Source organism: Juglans microcarpa x Juglans regia, chromosome 2D (assembly GCF_004785595.1).
Source record: "Juglans microcarpa x Juglans regia isolate MS1-56 chromosome 2D, Jm3101_v1.0, whole genome shotgun sequence".
Lineage (NCBI taxonomy): Eukaryota > Viridiplantae > Streptophyta > Magnoliopsida > Fagales > Juglandaceae > Juglans > Juglans microcarpa x Juglans regia.
In genome coordinates this window covers 6,723,906-6,742,799 of record NC_054596.1, presented here as the reverse complement: position 1 = coordinate 6,742,799, position 18,894 = coordinate 6,723,906, and the positions used below count along the sequence as shown (strand labels likewise).

General features: G+C 38.5%; 1 protein-coding gene across 2 annotated transcripts; it reads left to right on the top strand.

The window, feature by feature from the left end:
* Positions 1-4,369: 4,369 nt before the first annotated feature.
* LOC121248190 (DNA-directed RNA polymerase 2B, chloroplastic/mitochondrial-like) lies at positions 4,370-18,892 on the top strand. 2 transcript variants are annotated; one of them, XM_041146577.1, is made up of 19 exons: positions 4,370-5,509; positions 7,775-8,023; positions 8,117-8,250; positions 8,330-8,396; positions 8,593-8,651; positions 9,734-9,851; positions 10,099-10,212; positions 10,360-10,491; positions 10,597-11,013; positions 11,646-11,696; positions 12,318-12,388; positions 15,844-15,928; positions 16,195-16,347; positions 16,465-16,539; positions 16,656-16,745; positions 16,858-16,905; positions 17,699-17,813; positions 17,897-18,000; positions 18,241-18,892. In XM_041146577.1, the coding sequence occupies exons 1-19, from the start codon at positions 4,703-4,705 to the stop codon at positions 18,349-18,351; spliced, it is 3,000 nt and encodes a 999-aa protein (XP_041002511.1). In that variant the 5' UTR covers positions 4,370-4,702; the 3' UTR covers positions 18,352-18,892. The 2 variants fall into 2 exon arrangements, with proteins under 2 accessions (XP_041002511.1, XP_041002512.1); XM_041146578.1 differs by having other exon boundaries at positions 5,344-5,509; positions 7,780-8,023.
* Positions 18,893-18,894: the final 2 nt, after the last annotated feature.

Below are 18,894 nucleotides of genomic sequence, written 5' to 3'. Positions count from 1 at the left end.
AATCTCGGGAAAATGGTAGAATCTATGCTGCTAAGTATCTGTCTATCTCTGGCTGAGCCTCTATAGAAATCCGAAGGAAGGGGGTCTGCTCATACCTCTCACCCCACTCCAATCTACGTCTTTTCCCAACCTCGACTTCAGGAAACTGTGAGCTTGAGGCTGAGGGAGTAGGTGTAGGTGCCGCAATATTACCACCCCGCAGGGTGGAAAACTCATCAAATAATCTAGTAAGGGTTTCCCGAACCCTTGCTGCAATAAGCTCTGCCCATACTTGCCCGTACGCAAGGCCCAATCCAAATATCATGTCATCCAACTTATACCTCGGGTCAAAGACGACAGCTACATATAACAAAATATTAGCCTTCGTTAAATCTCCCTAATACTTGTCGTACTTTGTCCTCATAATCAATGACATCTCCCGTATCCTAATGTGACCACCCGCGACCATGTCATCTAATTCTTCTTTTACCCTACATATTTGCTGACATACAATATTGGATGTAGGGTACAAAGTTCCAGATAGCCTCATGGTGACATCGTAAAAAAGTCTCAAAAACTCTACAAAATTAGTTACAATTTCCCAATCATCCTCTACGGGTTTCCCCAATCTCCCGTGATCATCAAAATATTTAACATATTGGATGTCTTCGTCACCCAATAATGTAAATGCCAGCTTATATTCTTGGGCCGCCTCCAACATCAGAAATGTTGAGTTCCATCGTGTAGGCATATCAGTACAAAGGCCCCTCTTAGATGTTAGGCCCGCAGATCTCGCAGCAACCTTGAATTTGTCCAACTTCGAAGGAGAAGATCTCACCCATCTCACAGCAGTCCTAACCCGAGCAATCGAGTCATGAAGATCTCTCAAACCGTCAGTGACAATCAGATTCAGAATATGTGCCGCACATCTCACATGCAGACACTCACCACCCATGAGTGTCTTATTTGCCTCTCTAAGATAGGTCTTTAGATGTCCCAATGCAACATCGTTAGACGAGGCATTATCGACTGTGACTGTAACCACTCGGGTCAACCCCCACTCCTTTATTTCGGCCTCCAAGGCCTTTCCAATTGTCTCACCCTTATGATCGGTGATTTTACAAAATTTTATAATTTTCTTTTGCAATGTCCAATGACAATCAATAAAATGCACAGTCAAAGACATATAATTAAAATTTTGGATCGATGTCTAAGTGTCAGTGATGAGACAAACAAATTGATCCGCCAATTGACCCCTCAACTTCTCATTTTCAATGTAATAATGTTTTTTTACATCCTTTGCCACCGTGTGGCGAGAAGGAATGTTAAACCTTGGTTCCAAGTAGCGAGAATACGCTTGGAACCCTTTCCCATCAACAATTTGAAAAGGTAGCTCGTCCATTATGACCATACGAGCTAGGTGTCTTCTACACTCATCGGGATCATACTTAGTATACCCCTTCAAAGTTGCACCCCCACTAGTCTCATCCGCCATTTTTTTAAGTCCAATTTCTAGCCTAGATTGGCTTTTGTCTTGTAATGATCTTAATATTGGACTTTTTTTGCATTGCTCTTCTAAGTGCACCTTTAATTGTGAGGTGCCATGTTTCCTATAGTGACATCCATAAATTTTCCACAATAGTTACACTTGGCTTGGGGGTTACTTGAGTCACCACCCTCTAGTTTGGTAAAATGACTCCAAACTATTGAAGCAGGTTTCTTGTTGGGCTTGGGGGCGGGGCAAGGTGCCGTAGGGCTAGGGGTAGGGGTTTGACTAGGAGGGGTAGGTGTAGGTGTAGGGGTAGGGGTAGGGGTGCCCTCGGCCTGGAAAGGAGAGCTCGCACTAGAATCTGCTGGCATATCCATGAACTCAAGCAAACAACAAATATGAAATTATAGAAAACATAGCAAATATATAATGAACATAAAAAAAAATTAGAATAAAAAATTAGACCATATACTTAATCAAACAATTGTAAAAAATTTAAAGTCATAAATTTTAGGCATTAAAAAGACACATTAATTATTCAAGTTATAAAAAGACTTATAGTGGTTTTAGTTATTTTTATTGTGTTAGTATGAATGTTCCAAATTTGTTGAGGACTTTGTCTTGTCACCCTAAATGCTTTCTTTTTACTAAAACAACATGTTTATGCAAATTCTCTTTTGTGTTCAAATGAATTTGACATTCATAATATATATATATATATATATATATATATATATTTATAACTTGAAAGACTATAAGGCATAAGCATAGCAACTATATAAATTATAATGAACATAAAAAAAAAAAAGTAGAATAAAAAAAAGTTCCACTTGACATTCATAATTTCATATATATATATATATATTTCATCTTAATTCATTATATTGAATTTCGAAATACCCTAGTGCATTCTTTTTTTTTTTTTTTTTTTTTTGTTCAATTTGGTAGGGAACATCAAATTCTGTTTTTAAACCCCTAAATTAATTTTTTAAACCCCTAGTGCATAGCAATTTTAAAGATTAAACCCCTAATTTAATTTAGGGGTTTCAAAGATTAAAACCCCTAAATTAATTTAGGGTATTTCGAAACCCTAAATTAATTTAGGGGTTTCAAAGATTGAAACCCCTAAATTAATTTAGGGTTTCGGATTGGGCTCTTTAGGGTATTTCGAAACCCTAAATTAATTTAGGGGTTTCAAAGATTAAAACCCCTAAATTAATTTAAGGTTTCGGATTGGGCTCTTTAGGGTATTTCGAAACCCTAAATTAATTTAGGGGTTTCAAAGATTGAAACCCCTAAATTAATTTAGGGTTTCGGATTGGAGCCCTATACACAATAATATTGAAATTCAGTGATTTACACACATTATATAATGCAAAAAAAAAAAAAAAAAAATCACAGCACACAATTCACGGGTCACGGACTCACGAGAGCCATTCAAAATTTCAAAGATCAAACCACATGCACAATCTAAACTCCACAGCACACAATTCACAAAATCCCATCCTCCATCTCCGATAAACCCCATCCTTCCTCCAATCTCCATTAAATATGTAAATAAAAAAAAAATTGAAGTGTTGAATTTGGGTTTATTACCTTCGGAGATGAAGAGAGAGGAACCGGGTGCGAGTCCGAGTCGTGCGACGGGGATGGCGATGCTTGAACAAGGGATCGGGCGGCGGCTCACGGCTGCGAGAAGTAACTCAGAGAGAGAGAGAGGCGAGAGCGAGGCTGCGACTGCGAGAGTAAGAACTGAGAACTCGCCAACTCGGGGCTCGGCAGAGGCAAGAAGGGGGGGCTGGGTAGTGGGTAAGGACTAAGGGTTTCAGTTTTAATTTTAAACCCAGGCATGAAACGACGTCGTTTCATGCCTGGGTTTTTTTTTTTTTTTTTTAATATATATGTAAATAACGTATAATATATAATATAATTATAATTATATATATATAATAATATCCGGCGGGGCGGGGCGGGGTATATCCGGGGCGAGGGTCACCCCAGCCCGCCCCCGCCCCCGGATGTTGCCCCAGATGCGGGCGGGTGGCCCCGCCGCCCGCATCTGACGGGCGGGGTGATCCCCCCCGCCTAACGGAGGCGGGGCGGAAGCGGGTCGGGGCAGCGGGGGCGGGGCCCCGCTACCCACCCCTAAGAGAAACCAAGCGTTTAATATTTCCAAATACTAATTTTTGGTATTTTGATTAAAATATCAAGAGCCCTTGATCGGTGGGGATCCCTACCATTACTCGGACAATGATAGGGATAACTTCATGAGAGATAAAAAGCAATGAGGTCCATCTTCTTTTCTTGAATCGAATAGATATCCCAATCGGCTCTTTGCAGTTTGCACTCTGTTAACTTGTTTATATCTTTTCTATAAATCATTTCTGACTTGTGTTAGGATTTGGATTCCTCTAAATTCTATACTTAATTGAAAAGAATAAATATAGATAGAAGTCATTCACTCGTATTATGTACTATAGAGCTGTGGACGCGTAATCTACATAATTATATATTTATAACTTGAGAATAGTTACATATACAAAGAGATTATATAAAAATAAATTTATAAACTGATGTAATTTTATTGGATCCGTTAAATCTATTTTACAATAAAAATAATTTTATCATCTGATATATCATATTAAATCACATCAATTTATGAATTTACTTTTATCTAATTCTTGTATCTAAAGTATTTTCTTTATTACTTTCAATACTCGCGTAATGTTACAGATGTTACATGCCTGTATTAATATATTAATATTATGATTTAATTTTTCAATTTAATATATATTTTTTGTGACAAGTATATCTGTCACAATAATTTTAGGTGGGTTGCAAGTAGCATTACTAATTTGATCCCTAATTAATTAATTAATAAGTTGTATCGTGGCCCATCTAGTTTATGAAGGAAAGGGAAACAAAGTACACCATGAGAGAGCAAGGGACAGTGAGACGAAGGACAGAGAAAGGTTTAAGAAGGGTTTAGCTCCGAGGCGGCCATTACACATTCCCTCTATGGATTCGGTTCCCTCTGCGAATTTCTTTTACGACCCATTTCCTCTAATCACAATCGCATCCCAGTCCCACTCCATCCCATCAATTTCATTGTCGTCAAATTTTGATTCAAATTGATCTTAAGTCTCTGCAAATCTCTGCTGCAAAATCGATTCTCTGCTTCCCTTTTGTAAAGAAACAAATTTTCCTTTAAGCCCTTCAAGGATTTCCACTGGCATGTGGAGCAATATTGCCAAACGAGCTATTTCAAAGTCCCAGAGTTTTGTCCTCAATTCCCACTCCCTCAGACGGGTTCATAGCTTTCTGGGTCCTACCCAGGACCCGATCTTCCCTGAAGAATTCAGATTTAGGCCCTCTGAGCTTAATGCTTGCTGGGATAATGGGTTTTCGGAAATGGGTTATCATCGACATGACGAGTTTTTTTCACACGAGGACTTTATGCGGAGGCCAAGTTTTGGAATTAGTGGGTTTTGTACCAGAGGCTATGCGAGTTTGGCCGAGGCTGAGTTAGTTTCGTCTACGGATGTGGAGGAGGATGTCTCGGTTGCCGAGGAGGTTCAAGAATTATTGCAGGAAATGAGTAAAGAAGAGAAGATGCAAGTTGATTATAGGCGGCGGAGGCATCAGAAGATGGCGAGGGGAATGGGCCAAGGGAAGTATCACTTGCTAAGGAGGAGGCAGGTGAAGATTGAGACAGAGGCGTGGGAACAAGCGGCAAAGGAGTATAAGGAGCTTTTGATGGACATGTGCGCGCAGAAGCTGACCCCGAATTTGCCATATATGAAGTCGTTGTTTCTTGGTTGGTTTGAGCCTTTACGGGACGCCATTGAAAAGGAGCAGCAGTTGTGCCGGAATGGGAAGAACAAGCTGGCGTATGCCCCGTATTTTGACCAGTTACCGGCTGACATGATGTCCGTTATCACAATGCATAAGTTGACAGGTTTATTGATGACAGGTGGTGAGCATGGAGCTGCGAGGGTGGTACAGGCCGCTTGCATGATAGGTGATGCCATTGAGCAAGAGGTAGAAAGTTTTTTCCGCATTCTTTTCATGGTCATTTTGGTTTGAACCCTCCTATTTGGTCATTCTATGATTCTCGGCCTTTCACTAGGATTGAGTGAAGAGACGTGGTATACAGTTAAATTGGTTTAGAGGGTGATGAGTAAGAATATACAACTTAAAGAGTTAGTGATTTTCAAATGCCTCGGGGGTCGTAATGTTTAGAATTTCTGTTACGCTGATGAGTTATAGATTGGTGCATGGTGACCATTACAATTGTTGTTTTAAACCATGGGGCGAGATCATTTTTGGGCCTTAGTGATGTTCTTTTTTATTGGTAAACAAAATTTTATTCATGATATTTGGGCCTTAGTAATGTTTTTTTTAAGTAATAAGAAAATTTTATTGACAAGTAAATGGGTGTAGCCCAAGTACACAGAAAGTATACAAGAGAAAACACCTAAATACAAGCTAAGAACTAGAAAAGGATAATAGCTAAACATGAAGATTGTCTCCATTCAAAACAAGAACCTTCGTCCAAAAACACAAAGTGCTAAAGAAAAACTCTCTAAGTTCTCCCATCAAACGTTCTCTATCTTTAAAGCACCGTCTATTTCTTTCCAACTATAAGCACCACATCAAACATAAAGGGATCATCCTTCAAATAGCAACAATGCAATGATTCCCGCTAAAACCTTGTCAATAAGCTAAGAAATCCACCACTCGCTTAGGTATCATCCAAGCATTGCTCGTCCTACCAAAAATCTCTTCCCAAAAAGTCTAGCCACTTCGCAATGAAGAAATAAGTGGTCAACTGATTCACCATCTTTCTTACACATGAAGCACCAATCCACAATGATTAGTCCACGCTTTCTCAAATTATCCGTGGTCAAAATCTTTCCAAGTGGCGCCAACCAGCAGAAAAATGCAACCTTACTAGGCACCTTAGCCCTCCAAATGCACTTCCAAGGAAATTTATTAACAGAATGACAAGTCAATGCCTTAAATGGGACCTAACCGAGAATCTTAAATTTGGATCCACAGCAAACTATCCTCCCTTCCTTGAACAATTTTCATATCATATAACCTTCCAAAAAAATCAGAAATGACAATCACTTCCCAATCATGCATCTAATAAAATTCACATTCCAATGAGGAATGTTGTTTGAAAAAAATGAATGAATCAACTACTGCAGCATCTTGATCTCTTGCAATCCTAAAGAGGGAAGAAAAAGCATTCATAAGAGCCGTATCCCCACACTAAGGTCTCGTTTGTTTTTATAGATGAGATAAGATGAGTTGAGATTAAAGTTAAAAGTTGAATAAAATATTGTTAAAATATATTTTTTAATATTATTTTTATTTTGAAATTTGAAAAAGTTTAATTGTTTATTTTATTTTGTATGAGAATTTGGAAAAGTTGTAATGATTAGATGAGTTGTGAAAACAAACGAGGCCCAAGTATCATGATTGGTTCCTCCACTCACCTTGAATTTAATATGACTAACAAATTCCCCCCAACCAATTCGAATAGATTTCCACAAACCCACTCATTACACTCCTCTAATTTCATTAGAACACCAACTCCCCCACCCCCTCCCATATTTCACATCAATAATATTCCTCCATAATGCATCCCTCTCAAGATGATACCGCCATATCCATTTCCTAGGAAGAGCTTTATTGAAAAGCCTCAAATTTCGAACCCCCAATCCTCCACAAGACACCGGTGAGCAAACCTTATTCCAACTTACCAAATGGAACTTTCTTTCCTTAGTAATGTTATCAAAAGTATAGTGATATTGGTGATTTCATGACCCTGGGATGTAATGTCTAATTCTTCTGTAAAGCTTGACTTGGGACTAAAGATAACTGAGATAGAGCCCTTTATGTTCTGGAGTGGTTTGAATATTTTTTTGTTCTTTTTGTAAAATATTGTGGAGCAATGTTTTAGTAACAGCAGATAGTTTCCAGTGTTTAATTATCCTGGTTTTAGAAAAATGATGGATATACTGGAATTATAACAGGTTTTTGATATCTCTTCCTTTTATATTCTTCCTCTGTAATTTATCCAAAAAAAAAAAAAAAATATTCTTCCTCTGTAATTGTATATTTTGATTTTGTTGTAAGTTTCTTATTCTTCAAAAAAAAAAAAAAAAAAAAAGATTTGGTTGTAACAAATATGTCAGGATTGGGTTAGTTGGACTCTTCTGGTTTTATCTTTCTGAATATGCTCATTGAAATTGGTGAGTATTTCTTGTTATCCCACAATGAGCACTGATGTGTCAGGTTAGAATTCACAAATTCTTGGAGAAAACAAAACAGAAAAAGGGTGATAAAGATAAGGAAAATGAAGGAGGTGACTCTAATTCTCTTATCAAGGAACAAGAGGAGTTACTTATAAAAAAAAAAAGGGAACAAGAGGAGTTAAGAAAAAAGGTCACTAATTTGATGAAGAAGCAAAAGCTGGTGGCAGTGAGGCAGATAGTGAAGGGAAAAGATGATTCAAAGCCATGGGGCCAGGATGCTAAGGCTAAGGTTTGAAGATGTCTTGTAATGACATGGAAAAGATTATTTGTTTCTGTCGGTATGCTTTCTAAAAGTGGTGCTCTTTGCCCTTGTAATTTTCAGGTTGGAAGCCGTCTGATTGAACTGTTGATGCAAACAGCTTATATACAACCACCAGTCAATCAGCTAGCAGATGGCCCACCTGATATTCGACCTGCTTTTGTACACTCATTCCGAACTGTGAAGAGCGAAGGAAAGTAAGATCCATTTACTTCCCCGTTTTCAGAAGCTTAAAATCTTTTCCCTGGTTTCACTTCTGGGCTTCTGTTTCCACAGGAAAACAAGCAGAAGATATGGCATTATTGAATGTAACCCTCTAGTTCTTAAAGGCCTTGAGAGAACTGTAAGCAAGTTGTATGATCTTTCATTTCTTAGTGAACATTAATCGGAAGTTGCATGCAGGCAAATGATGGATTGTTTTCTTTTTAAGGGTTTGGGCAATTGGTGGATTATTTTCTAGTTTTTTGAGGTGGAACTTCCCACCCACTAACACATTCTTGTGTAAGGGTGATTACAAGATATGCTATTTGCTCAAACAGGTAAGGCACATGGTTATTCCTTATATGCCAATGTTGGTGCCCCCAGTCAAGTGGACAGGGTACGTCATTTGAGCTTCTATTTTCTTTACTTTTCACTTGGTTGCTGCCTTTTTTGTTTTGAACTGCATCATGGCGCAGACAACTTAGCGTCCAACGTTTTGATATTCATAAGGTGATAGCTTGTTTGAGCTTTTCTATAAGAGTGCCATATAAGAGAAAGGGGTCTGTAGATTGGTAACATCTAACAGGCATATGTTTTTGGTACTTTTTCGGAAACAATAAATTAATTCAATAATCTTGGAAAAAAAGTTATATGCTGAGTGTTTCCAAACAATTTTCAAGGACTAGATAAATGACATTTGATGGCCATTAGATTACTTTTATTGGCCATTCAAGCAATCATAATGGAACTGTTAGGATTGATTAACAAAAATATTGTAATTTTGATTGGAAAAGAACTTTCTACAAAACTTTAAATTGTCTCCATTCAACACAAAAGTCCTGTTTTATTTACTTCATCACAATAGTTGCTTGATAAATCAAAGATGTAATATCATCTAGGGCCTGAAAAATGAAATTTTGGGATGCACTTGTGAGAGACTAATGACTTCTTTTCTATACGCAAACACCTTTAGTTAGGCTATCTATCTTATCATGTAAGAGAAGGTTAATTGATTTCTACTTTTGGGCCATTTCATTCTACTTTGTTTTAGTTCTTGGTAACAGTATTGCTTATAAATAAAAACGAGCTAATAATATTATTTACAAGGCTTTAGGTGGAATTTCTGGAGTGAGAAGTACTTGAATGTATTTTGGCTCTTTTGAACTAAGGATTTCTTGCCTTTTTGTTCCAATGTTTAGAAACTCAGAGAGGTTCTTGTAGTCATTTTAAAACGCATCAGTAAAGATACGGATGCCCCTTCTGCCCATGGACTAGTTTATGTAAATTGCACTAAAGGAGATCTCCAATTTCATTAGTGTATCCAAATGTCAGAAAGGGTATTGCAACTATCTCTTGCCTGTATGATTATGCTAATAATTCTGAATAAAAGATAAAGATGGCTTTTTGGTGGTTCAACTGTTGGTAACTATCCTTCTACTCCTTTATTCACTGTTCTTTCTTTTATTTGTCCTTTTGCAGTTATGAAAAAGGAGGGCACTTGTTTTTACCATCCTATATCATGCGCACTCATGGATCCAGACATCAACGTGAAGCAGTTAAGAGGGCTCCTAGGAAACAACTAGAACCAGTTTTTGAGGTTTGAAATTATGTGAATTGTTCATGACTTTTTTTTATTTATTATTTTTTTGTTTTTAGATGTGGAAAACAATACAGGTATTCTGTATTGTGTATTCTGAACACTTTATTGTACTTAGCTGTGAGAACTAGTTACTGGAATTATGTTGGCTGTCATAGCACATATATTTTGTCTGCTTGGTATTTCTTCCCGTTTTGTTCCATTCAGAAAGGCTGTCATAATTGTTTATGTACATTCAACTCTCCAGGCGCTGAATACTCTTGGGTATACCAAGTGGAGGATAAATAAGAGGGTACTTAGTATTGTAGATAGAATATGGGCTAGTGGTGGCCGTCTTGCTGATTTGGTAGACCGCAATGATGTGAGTTACGTTATGCCATCTATTTTTTGTCATTTTTGTTCTGATGTGCTTGTTTTGTTTAACAGTAACCCAACTTCCACTTGATTAGTGAGTTTGGTTCATTAACAGCAATTTGAAAATTCTTTTGTTTAACTATATGTGTTGTAGGTACCTTTACCAAATGAGCCAGATACTGAAGATGAAGCTCAGCTTAAGAAATGGAAATGGAGAGTCAAATCTCTGAAGAAAGAGAACAGGGAGAGACATTCACAGCGTTGTGACATAGAACTTAAACTTGCTGTATGATGCCTTTTACTCACTGTAAGACAGTAACCATGCTTTTCAAAGATGCTAACCCTTCTTATTTTTAATAAGGTTTGTGTCAACTTTATTTACTGGGAGCAGGTTGCAAGGAAAATGAAGGATGAAGAAGGTTTTTTCTACCCACACAACCTTGATTTTCGAGGTCGTGCATACCCAATGCACCCGTACTTAAATCATCTGGGTTCAGATCTATGCCGGGGTATTTTGGAATTTGCCGCAGGACGCCCTCTTGGAAAGTCAGGCTTACGTTGGTTAAAGATACACTTGGCAAACTTATATGCTGGTGGTGTGGACAAATTGTCTCATGAGGGTCGAATAGCATTTACTGAGAACCATTTAGATGATATATTTGATTCTGCAGACAGGCCACTTGAAGGCAAGTGCTGGTGGTTGAATGCAGAAGATCCATTTCAGTTCTTGGCTGTGTGCATGAATATAACTGATGCCTTGAGAAGTTCATCCCCAGAGACCTTTGTTTCACATATACCTGTACACCAGGTACTTTCATAGGGGACATAAGTTGCTCTGGGGAGTACTGATGCTCTGAATAGTAGTGTTTGCAGTCATTTACATATTTTTAATGGTAAATAACCCTTGAATAAGTTATATTCGTGTGCTAAATCTTATGGGGAAAAACTGATCAAGAGAAAAAGAAAGGGAAAAAAGGACTAGAGCGTAGTGTAAGGGTGTTAAAGGAGGTGTAGAGACAGTTTATATCTTCTTATGCATGAACTGTCTCCAATATTGATGTGTCTGCACACGTCTATCTAGCTTTTTGTGCGATTTCCATACTGGAACTCTTATTGGATTCATTTGTAATGGCTACCTCCTACCTCCAGTCTTGCAGAGACTAACCAAAGACAAGTTTCGGTGGGTTCCTTTGTTAGGTTTTTTTACTTGATTTGTCTTGTATTAGAGGGCGTTCAATGGATTGTTGCAATTGTTGCATGGATGTGGGTAGGACCACTAGCTTAATTGCATTCATATTTCTTTTCTTATATGATACTGTCATCTCTGTACCATATGTCTTTCCAGCACAGCTAAGCTTTGATTTGATCTGATATTTTGTGTTTTCTCTATAATTCATAACTTGTACTTAGTTCTTTTTGCCCCTTTTTGATGTTCTCTAGGATGGTTCTTGCAATGGTTTACAACACTATGCTGCTCTTGGAAGAGACAAGGTAACGTTGTTGTTTTTATTTTCCAGTTTAATTTAGGAGTAGGTATAAAGCTTTCACTTCTGCTTAGATGACTTCCCACAAATAATGCTAGATGTGTGAGAGATGCTATAAACCTTTCGATTTTGTGGGAGAAAAGGGAACCAAATTTATTGATTTACCACGATTGCTTTCCTCATTAATTAGGATTCAAAATGGCACTTAACTCGCTTTACACTGTCTAAATTGTTATTTTTTTTGTCAATTATAAGACATCAAGCGATATGATCTGAGATTGTAGAAACATACTTAGAAGACGGTAAAAAAAGGAAAAAAAAAAACTTCTAGTAATTTATTGAATAAATTTTGTCAAAAATGCAGATGAGGTTGATCAGAAACCTTTTTAGACATCTCTTTAGTTGAGATTTATCTACTTCTATCCATTAATTTTCCCTTTGCCTAATGCACCATTTAATGGAAAACCATTTACTGACATGTTTAAATTGACATGGATATGCCACTTACTTAATGGACGCCATACCTCTCTCTCTCTCTCTCTCTCTCTCTCCCCTTTTTGAAAAATAAAAGATTCGTTTCATTCTCGGATGCATATAAATTATTTCTCATTCATAATGTTCCATTCAGTTGGGGGCTGTAGCTGTCAATTTAGTTGCGGGAGAGAAGCCAGCAGATGTTTACTCAGGAATAGCTGTTAGGTAAGCTGTTATCTACCAAGGCAAATGGGATTCATCAGATAATGGGGTCCCAAACCTTTTTACTTTAGTTGCACTAGTAAGATTTCAGGAAGCATTGCAATTCCCATTATTCTTGCTACAGTCTTTTTTTTCCCCCTCTCTGATAATAAGAAACAAAAGCAAGTATTGAGCAGAAGAAATGTGTTTTTTTAAGTTGGTACTTTAATTTTTGATAAGCGATATTATTTTTATTAATGATTCAATAAAAACAAAGGCGTTATCGAGGTAAACATGGAGTATTCGACAGACAGCTACTGAAAGAAAGAAAAGAGGTGAAGAAATCTTGGAAGCTAAAGCTAGAATACATATGTGGCTGCCATCCAGTAGTAAAATGAATTGAAAAACAAGGACTTCAGGACTTCCACATCAAACAAATGCTCATTCGCAATTACTACCACAAGAAAGTTGCCCCAATCTCTAAGGGGCCTTATGCACTCCACGACTTTCAGAATCATTTTTCATAAGGTCTCGTTGTGATGTGTATCCAATTGCCATCGCTAGCACGCTAACAGGTCCACCACCCCATCTAGGCATAACCTGATATGAGCTACCACCTGGAGACATATGAAGTGGTACAAAATATGGAAGAAATGAGGAAACAACTTAATCATAGACTATGCTTGCTTTTTTGATTTTTCTCATAAGAATAATTAGTTCTATGTTTCTAGGTTGCTGGTTAAAAGCACTCATAATTTAAAAAATTAGCTCTCTTTGTCATGTCCATATGTAACGTGGGAAGTATTAAATGTTTCAGTCTTTGCATCCACATCTATGGATTTTTGGGATGAATAATCCATGCATACCTCGCTATTAGTCTATACGTGGAAAATAGGAAGTTTGACATGTTGGGCCTTCATAGTGGAGCTGAGTCTTTCTTTATCATTCTGGGGGTCCTGACTGAAAAGAGCTCCAGAACTCTTATCTCCCCCTCTATTGCTAAATTGATCTCTTTTTCCCTTTTAAATTTCTGCCCGGTGTAGTTGGTGGTAAGAAAACTACTCTATTGGTCAGCAGTCTTGAGCAGCAAATTCTTTTTTTTTATAAGTAAAAATATTATATATATCAATAGGAGTAACCAAGTATACTGGACGTATACAAAAAAACACCTAGCACATACTAGAGAGCTTCTAATGACTCAAAAAGCCCGTGGAAAACTATCCAAAATACACCAAGCCCAAATTGGAATAAAACACACCTCCCCAACCCCAACCTCTTGTTTCCTGTAAGACTAATACTCCACCCAAAAGTCCCTCCCTTTAGTTTTCCCTCAACTTGAGCTACCACCCTTAGCGTCATAGTTGATTGCCCAAGAAAGATGCTTTAACTCCTTGCTTTTCTTAAAACTTGATTTGGTTTCAAGTGAGTGGCTCACCTCAATCGCAGTGAGTAGTGCTTTAAATTGGTCTTCACATCCTACATGTGAGAGCCCCACAATATGCTGAATCTCGTGACCTTATATAGAACCCAATCCGATTGTGAGCCCACTATATTGTTTATTGGAGAGAGAAAAATAAGGGGAACAACATTATCCCCAAACATAGTACCCAACTGCACTCCCGACCCTAGACATTCCTCCTCACAAGGCACCAACGACAAACCCATAATTTCCTCCTTGCCATATCTTGCATTCAAATCTCGAACTTCCTCAACAGCTATATGGTTGCTGTCCATTGTTGTTGTCACTATTAAATGTTCCTCCCTTCCATCGACGAGGACATTGCTTGTATGTGCTCCTCCCCCTAACAATCCTTTTTGTGCCACTTTGTCAGACCTTACTGCTTCCTCTGGAAGCATAGAACAGGTAGGGGAAGCACTACCTTCTGTTACCCCATTTTCATCTTCTAAAAAAGGCTCGTCAGTTTCTTCCAAAGTACTCAAGACCCTGGAAGGACCCCATCTTCAATTGAAAGTGAACTCTAGAAAAAATTACCAACCCCATTAGCAACTGGTGACTAAGGGCAATCAGACGACAAGCTACCGATGTCCCGAGTGACACCGGCGTGAAGTGAACAGTGATGCCGGTGTCCAACGATCCCATTTGTGACGGCGTCAAAACGCCCTTTGCCGGCGCACTTGAGGCCTTCAAACCCGTAGGATCTACCCCCTGCCCCCCTTTGTCTGTTTTCAACCCACCTCCCAAACCTACGACTAGGTCCAGCCCTTATCCACTTTAATTATGAGATCACTCACATACTCCATAACTCCCGTCAATTGAGCTTTGACAGCCCACAAGACCCCATCCACTTCTCTCAATGTTGTCTCCTACAAGTGTCTTACCCTTTCCTTCCGCCATGGAGCTATTCTTGGTTGGACTACCCTCCAATGACCTCAATATTGAAGCGTACAAGGCACCTTTGACTGAGGAATGCCTTCTCACTGTCTTTCCATCAACAAACTCTCCTCTGTTTGCATGTTTCAGAATAACGGCTTTGGACCCAGTAACGGTTCGAATGGACTACAGAAAACCTTTCCATCCAATGCCATTTGTGCCTTTCGAAATCACTAACAAATCTTTCCTCCTTCCATTCTGAAATTCTAAGAGTTGCAAAAAGCTGCCCCTTGCGTTAATATGATGTTAAATGATGATAACTCCATTACCCATCCTTAGCTCCATGAAGAATCCTTTATGACAGTTGAATTCTAAACAATCCTCTATCCCCTTAGCCACCCACGAAGCTGCCGTCCCACCTAGACACATGAACTTAGCCATCCTTTTACTACGTTCAAAGATGCGAAAGCTATTTCCTCCCTCTTTCGTAAAAACGAAAGCTTTTTATTCCACCTTCAACCACCTCTCACCTTCCATCTGAAACGAATCCACGTTGCGTTTCATCATCGTCTGATCCCAAGTCACAAGATCATTCCAAGATAATCTCGCTTCGTCATCTCAAGGATTATACGAAAATAAAAAGCAGATCAGAAACACCAGATCTGGGCCAACGAGAATGCAGATCAAAATCCCGGTTGCCGGAGGGGGACCGACGTTGGAGGGTCCTCAAAGGAGTCGTCAGAGCCCGCCAGTCTTGTCTGTGGCGGTGGTGAGGTGTCACTCACTGGTCTAGGGTGGGTGAAGGGTGGCGGCGGGTTTTCTCTCTCAACACCAAACTTCAGATACTTCTTCCAAATAATTATCTGAGCAGCAAATTCTATTGGCGGTTTGGGTTTGATGTTGTCTGTAGAAAGCATATGGCTAATGAAATGCTTTCGACCTTAATTTTGCATCTGTTTCTGCTAAATAGATTTGACAAACCAAAAAGAATTGACTTAATTTGTTTGTAAAGGCAACTGAATGTATTCACAGCTGCATAATTTTTTCCTTTTTTACAACGTATTTCTAACTTCAGTGGCCATCATTCTCTTTTAAAGGAAGTTGTCTGAGAAAACCATTTGATGACGACATCATATTTGCTATGCAGGGTACTAGAAATCATGCGAAAGGATGCCCAGAAAGATCCCACTGTTTTTCCAGATGCATTGCATGCAAGAATATTAATTAATCAGGTTCTTTGCCAACTTTTCATTTCCTGATTTGTATGATGTCTTGTGATGCATACTTTTAAACTTGGCAAATTGAAACTATCAAACCATTGCATTATTTTTCATCACAAATTCATTCAGAAGATGCAAGTAGGTTTTATATGATTCTTTCGGCGTACATTGCGATGTATTATGTGATTTGCTTGGTGTACATGGCGATGTTGCCTACTGGGTGACCTCCTTTCTCTCGCAACTGATAGTTGTTGACCTGATGGCTGGATATCATCCAGGTAGACAGGAAATTGGTGAAGCAAACAGTGATGACGTCAGTATATGGGGTCACTTACATTGGTGCTAGGGATCAAATCAAGAGGAGGTTGAAGGAACGTGGTGCAATTGCAGATGATGCTGAGCTCTTTGGTGCTTCTTGTTATGCTGCAAAGGTGGTTGAGGAAGAAGGATTGATGCCCTTACTATAGCCGCATATTTCTGAGTATATGTGTATCCGTGAGTCTCGACGAATTTACGTTAATGACAACTCTTTATTGTTGCCTGGGCAGACCACCCTAACTGCATTGGGGGAGATGTTTGAAGCTGCACGCAGTATCATGAGCTGGCTTGGTGAATGCGCAAAAGTGTGTCCTGTACCCATTTTCTTTTGGTTTTGCTTAAATATGTTTAAACATTATTTTCTACTCGTTTCTCTATTTGTCATTATACAAATATGACTTCATAGTTGGAACACGAACAGATAATTGCATCCGAAAATCAGACAGTGCAGTGGACAACTCCACTTGGACTTCCTGTTGTGCAACCGTATCGAAATTTGGGAAGGCATCTTGTGAGTGGTTCAAAATCTTCATTAACATTAATGCTTATTACTGTAGTCACATATCTAGAATCCAAAACAACATTTCAAGTCATTAAATTTCTTTTTATGAAATTCAATGCAGATAAAAACTTCTCTTCAGATATTATCACTACAGCGAGAAACAGAAAAGGTAGTTGTGCTTACTTTCCCATCTGAGCTCTGCTTGGTTATGTGGGTTTTTTTAGTGTAATTCCCAGCATACACGTCACCCCTGCATTATACATTGACATTCAATGTCTGGCACGCCTATTTCATGTTGTAGCATTTCTCTTTGCAGAGAAATGATATTTGCAGTCATAGAGTGCGCAAGCGCCACACACTCATTTTGGAAACAGTAAGTTAATATGGGATCCACATAAAAAAAAAAATTAATTTTTTAATAGTGGACCCTACTCTAAAAGAGTGTGCAGCACTTGCACAACCCATGACTGTATCTAGTATCACTCCTTTGCAAATATGTGGGTTTGCCCCAAATTTCTAGCTAGATGTGGGATTCTACAAACGGGGTGCAATGCCCCACCTTGCATTCCTGCTCCTCCATGTGCTAGATGTATTTAAGTTTATAGATTGACCCAACGGAAATGAATTTCTAATGTAACCCCATTCCCCATTCTCTTCTTCACCCCTTCTCATCTGCAAGAAATGATTCTTGGTTCTGCCCTGAATGTGGAAGCTGGAAATGGCTTAGAGCATCTAATGATGGATCCAATCAAAATGCATTGATATACAGTTGGTTAGTCATGCTGACTGAACAAAGATATATAGGGCCGATTTCTTTTTTTTTTACCCTAAATTGAAGAGCAACAAAAAGGAGGCCAATTTCATCTTCAGCTTTGACTTTCTAGGGTTTTAATGTGATGAATATAGCCATCACATTTTATGTTGGATATTTTGGGCTACCGAGTTCAATTTTACCATTGTAGGTCATGGTCAACCGGCAGAGGACAGCTTTTCCACCAAACTTCATTCACTCCCTCGATGGTTCTCACATGATGAAGACTGCAATTGCCTGCAAAAAAGCTGGCTTGAACTTTGCAGGTTTTTCTTATGGTTCCTTCCTTTTTTTTCTCCTTTGTTGCTTTCAACTTTCTACTGATTTTACCACTGGTATATGATTACAGGTGTTCATGATTCATATTGGACCCATGCATGTGATGTGGATGAAATGAGCAGGATACTTAGAGAGAAGTTTGTTGAACTCTATGAGACACCAATACTGGAGAATGTACAGTATCTTTACGTATATACATTTAAATGAAATAGGAAGCCCATTTAGTGATAGTATCATCACCATAATTTTGCTGAATATGGAAAAAAAGAAAATAATGATGAAACTGCCGATTTTTAAGAAATTAGTTTATTCATTTCTCTTTTTCTGATTGAAACTTAGAGAAGTGTAAGCATGTAAGCATTTCAAATCTATTATCTAGTAGTTCATTGTTCTAACCAATTGTTTTGTATGCAGTTACTTGAAAGCTTTCAGCAGTCCTTCCCGACATTGTCTTTTCCTTCCTTACCTGAACGTGGGGACTTTGATTTAATGGATGTCTTGGAATCCCCATACTTCTTTAACTGAACAGATGCACGTATTTCTCTCCCCCAGGGCTACAGTGATCTCATGCCTCTATAGATGTTTGCTTCTCTGTTTCTTTCCATATCATGGTTAGGAAAAGAAGGGTCTTCTGTCAAAATCCCTCGTTGAGAATTGCTGCACCATCGATGTAAATATTACGTGAGGATGTCCCTGCACATGGAGAAGATTGCTACTTGATGCTTCATGTGGCCTTGAACTCAGCTTTCTATGCTCCTGTACAGCCAACGCGTAACTTCAGTTTTTCTTTGTATGTATGCCATATGGGTTAAAAGAGCTTGTCTGAAGTCGAATCACGGCAGGAAAATTCTAAATAGGAAGCTGAGATATAAGTGCGCAATGGCTGCTGCTTGTACACAGCTTCTTGACAATACATTTCCATGCATCGTGTTAAAGATGCGAAGCTTCATGATGATTCGATTGATATCAGAGTCTGTTGTGAGAAAATGCTAGGATCAAGGTTCTTTTGATAGTTGCAGATGCAAATATTGCTTTTTCTTTAGGATATAATACTTCTTTTCCGTTATT